This window comes from Littorina saxatilis, linkage group LG13 (assembly GCF_037325665.1).
Source record: "Littorina saxatilis isolate snail1 linkage group LG13, US_GU_Lsax_2.0, whole genome shotgun sequence".
In the NCBI taxonomy this organism is placed as follows: domain Eukaryota; kingdom Metazoa; phylum Mollusca; class Gastropoda; order Littorinimorpha; family Littorinidae; genus Littorina; species Littorina saxatilis.
The window spans coordinates 31,952,636-31,956,072 of record NC_090257.1 but is presented as its reverse complement, the minus strand read 5'-3'; the positions used below and the strand labels follow the sequence as shown (position 1 = coordinate 31,956,072).

At 35.5% G+C, this 3,437-nt stretch overlaps 1 protein-coding gene across 1 annotated transcript in view; it reads right to left on the bottom strand.

Annotated features, from left to right (window-relative positions):
* Window positions 1–2,022: 2,022 nt before the first annotated feature.
* Window positions 2,023–3,437, bottom strand: part of LOC138945513 (uncharacterized) — a 14,843-nt gene continuing 13,428 nt past the window's right edge. Inside the window, exon 8 of the mRNA XM_070316948.1 lies at window positions 2,023–3,437. This exon is cut by the window's right edge and continues 131 nt beyond it. Within this exon, the coding sequence (XP_070173049.1) occupies window positions 3,273–3,437 (165 nt within the window). The 3' untranslated portion in view covers window positions 2,023–3,272.

Below are 3,437 nucleotides of genomic sequence, written 5' to 3'. Positions count from 1 at the left end.
GTAGTTGCGCTGAGAACGATAGCACGCTTTTCTTTACCTCTCTTCGTTTTAACTTTCTGAGCGTGTTTTTAATCCAAACATATCATATCTATATGTTTTTGGAATCAGGAACCCACAAGGAATAAGATGAAAGTGTTTTTAAATTGATTTGGACAATTTAATTTTGATAATAATTTTTATATATTTAATTTTCAGAGCTTGTTTTTAATCCAAATATAACATATTTATATGTTTTTTGAATCAGCAAATGATGGAAAATAAGATGAACGTAAATTTGGATCGTTTTATAAAAGAAATATTATTTTTACAATTTTCAGATTTGTAATGACCAAAGTCATTAATTAATGTTTAAGCCACCACGCTGAAATGCAATACCGAAGTCCGGGCTTTGTCGAACAATACTTGACCAAACTTTCAACCAATTTGGTTGAAAAATGAGGGCGTGGCAGCGCCGCCTCAACTTTCACGAAAAGCCGGATATGACGTCATCAAAGACATTTATCAAAAAAATGAAAAAAACGTCTGGGGATATCATACCCAGGAACTTTCATGTCAAATTTCATAAAGATCGGTCCAGTAGTTTGGTCTGAATCGCTCTACACGCACGCACACACACACACACACACACACACACACATACACACACACATACACACACACATACGTCTCGATTCCCCCCTCCATGTTAAAACATTTAGTCATAACTTGACTAAATGTAAAAAGCAAGGTGTTAAAATGTAGGAAGTCTTAAATTGGGGGGTGTCTCAGAAGAGGGGTTCCACTGGTAGTATTTCCAGCTCCACACCAAATCTTCGTTGTGATCTTCAGCTGCTGATATTGTAAGGTTCTCAGTCTCACAAGAAAACATGCAGACAACTGGATTCGTTTTGAACTATGTGTGTATGTGTGTGTGTGTGTGTGCGTGTGTGTGTGTATGGGTGTGTGCGTGCGTGTGTGTGTGTGTGTGTGTGTGAATGTGTGTGTGTGTGTGTGTGTGCCTTCTTAACGCAAACCAACACAACAACTTGTAATTAACTGATATAATCTTCACCTATCTCTGGATCCAGTGGACAAACATTTGTTTTTGGGGTTGTTTGTTATCTTAAATGAATTTATAATGATATTAATTCATTTGGCAAGTAAACGAATATAACATCATTGACGTCAGGGCTGAGATGTTGTCGCTTGATTTCGACATCGGAGCTGTGACGATTACAGATTCTCTCCCTTGCGGTGTATCCCACGTATTTGACTAGACTTTCCGATATGGCTGGAAATAGTGTAATTACATGACGTTTTCGTAGGCGAAAATGAAATCAGTTTCTAAATTCGCATGAACATATTTCCTGGAGCATCCGAGAGATGTTACCCAAAAATGGCACAATACCGAGCAGAGTCCACACAATCACTATACAAAAAAAATAAAACAACTGATCGTGACATTATTTTAAACTGCAAAGCACATCATCATAATACATTCTATTCCGAGTTTAAAAGAAGTCGAATAGCAATTATATTAACCACAATGCATTTATGATCATAAGGATAAACGAGAGTACGTAGGAGGATGAATGTGAGGGTACGGGTATGGATATGTGTGGTTGGGTTATGTGTGCATTGATGTGTACTTTTATGTGCCTATGTGTTCTGAGAGTGTTGTTTCTATGTGATGTTATACACGAGCCAAAAGAAACATTTCTGTTTGTTACAATCAGACAATAAAGTTTTATTGAATTGAATTGAATTGTGGGGCGTTTAATCACATAACATTCATCCATCCACTCACATGTTTTTGCGCTCACTCTCTCAGAGTTGTTCATATCATAATGCAATTCATAATACGATTCAAACGATGCAGGCACACCAATACATATTACAAAATGTCATAGAAAAAAGAAGTAAAAATAATACTCATACCGTTAAATGTAACTAACACTTACACAACTATGCTTATAATTTGTAACTACCTATTACAAATACTTTCCAACGGAAAAAAACGATTTTTTATATTTTATATATATATATACATACGCACATCTTTCCAATCAAAATTATGTGATTTGATTAACGCATCTGTGTCTTTTTACCAATACAGTACTCATACCAAATAAAACACACACTTTCCAAAATACGAAAAACAATTTCTTCAATAAACTTCCAAAACTTGATCTGTGTACAACCGGGCATTCAAAAAAGAAATATTCAATCAAATCAATTGAATCAAAACAACAATAACACATATTGGTTTCTGTTACTTTCATTTTACACAAGAGAATGTTGGTCGGATAAATGTTGTGCATAATTTTTCAATGTAATATTCTTAATCTTGATTCTTGTGTTGATTGATAGGCAATTATCCAAAGCCGTTCACTTTTGCACAGACCTGCAAAACGTACCATTACCCCCCTTTTGAAAAATCACATCAGAAGAGGTAAAAGTGATCGTAATTTGAAAAATATGCGTTGCGTTGACACATTGAGCCTTCCATTGCATAATCGTGTTCTTACTTGTCTAAGGAATTGCAACAATAAGGGGATGTTTTTGTATCAAATAGTTTGGGTAACTGCTTTCTGGTATATCAAAGTATATCATTGCGCTTACACATAGATAGAGTTGTCAAAATAAGGGAGCGGTTTCGTAGTAATCAGCTAGAGAAATCTTAACTACTTTCTGATATTTCCAAGAAATTGATACAAAAAGGGAGCGGTTATGTAGTAATCAGCTAGAGAAATCTTAACTACTTTCTGATATTTCTAAGACATTGATACAATAAGGGAGTGGTTTTGTAGTAATCAGCTAGAGAAATCTTAACTACTTTCTGATATTTCCAAGACATTGATACAATAAGGGAGTGGTTTTGTAGTAATCAGCTAGAGTAATCTTAACTACTTTCTGATATTTCTAAGACATTGATACAAAAAGGGAGTGGTTTTGTAGTAATCAGCTAGAGAAATCTTAACTACTTTCTGATATTTCCAAGAAATTGATACAATAAGGGAGTGGTTTTGTAGTAATCAGCTGGAGAAATCTTAACTATACTATCTGATATTTGTAAGACATTGATACTCGTACAATAAGGGAGTGGTTTTGTAGTAACCAGCTAGATACATCTTAACTATTTTCTGATATTTCCAAGAAATTGATACAATTGGTTTTGTTGTTTGTAGCTTGAGAAAGCTTTACCATTTTCTGATATTGCCAACGACTTTCAAAATAAATTTGTTGTCTTTAGCTTGAGTATCTAACTGACTGCTTTCATCCCCCAGGAGGTGTTACACGGAGGATATGTTTTCGTAGTGACCTCCGTCAGCATCTTTTTTCTCCTCAGCAAGCGTGTTTTCGTAGTAGCTCTCAGTCGCTGCCAAGGATCTCTTGCCGATGGTGTTTTCATACTGCTCTTCTGGCGTCGCTGCATCTGTCTCACAAGTCGCGACCAC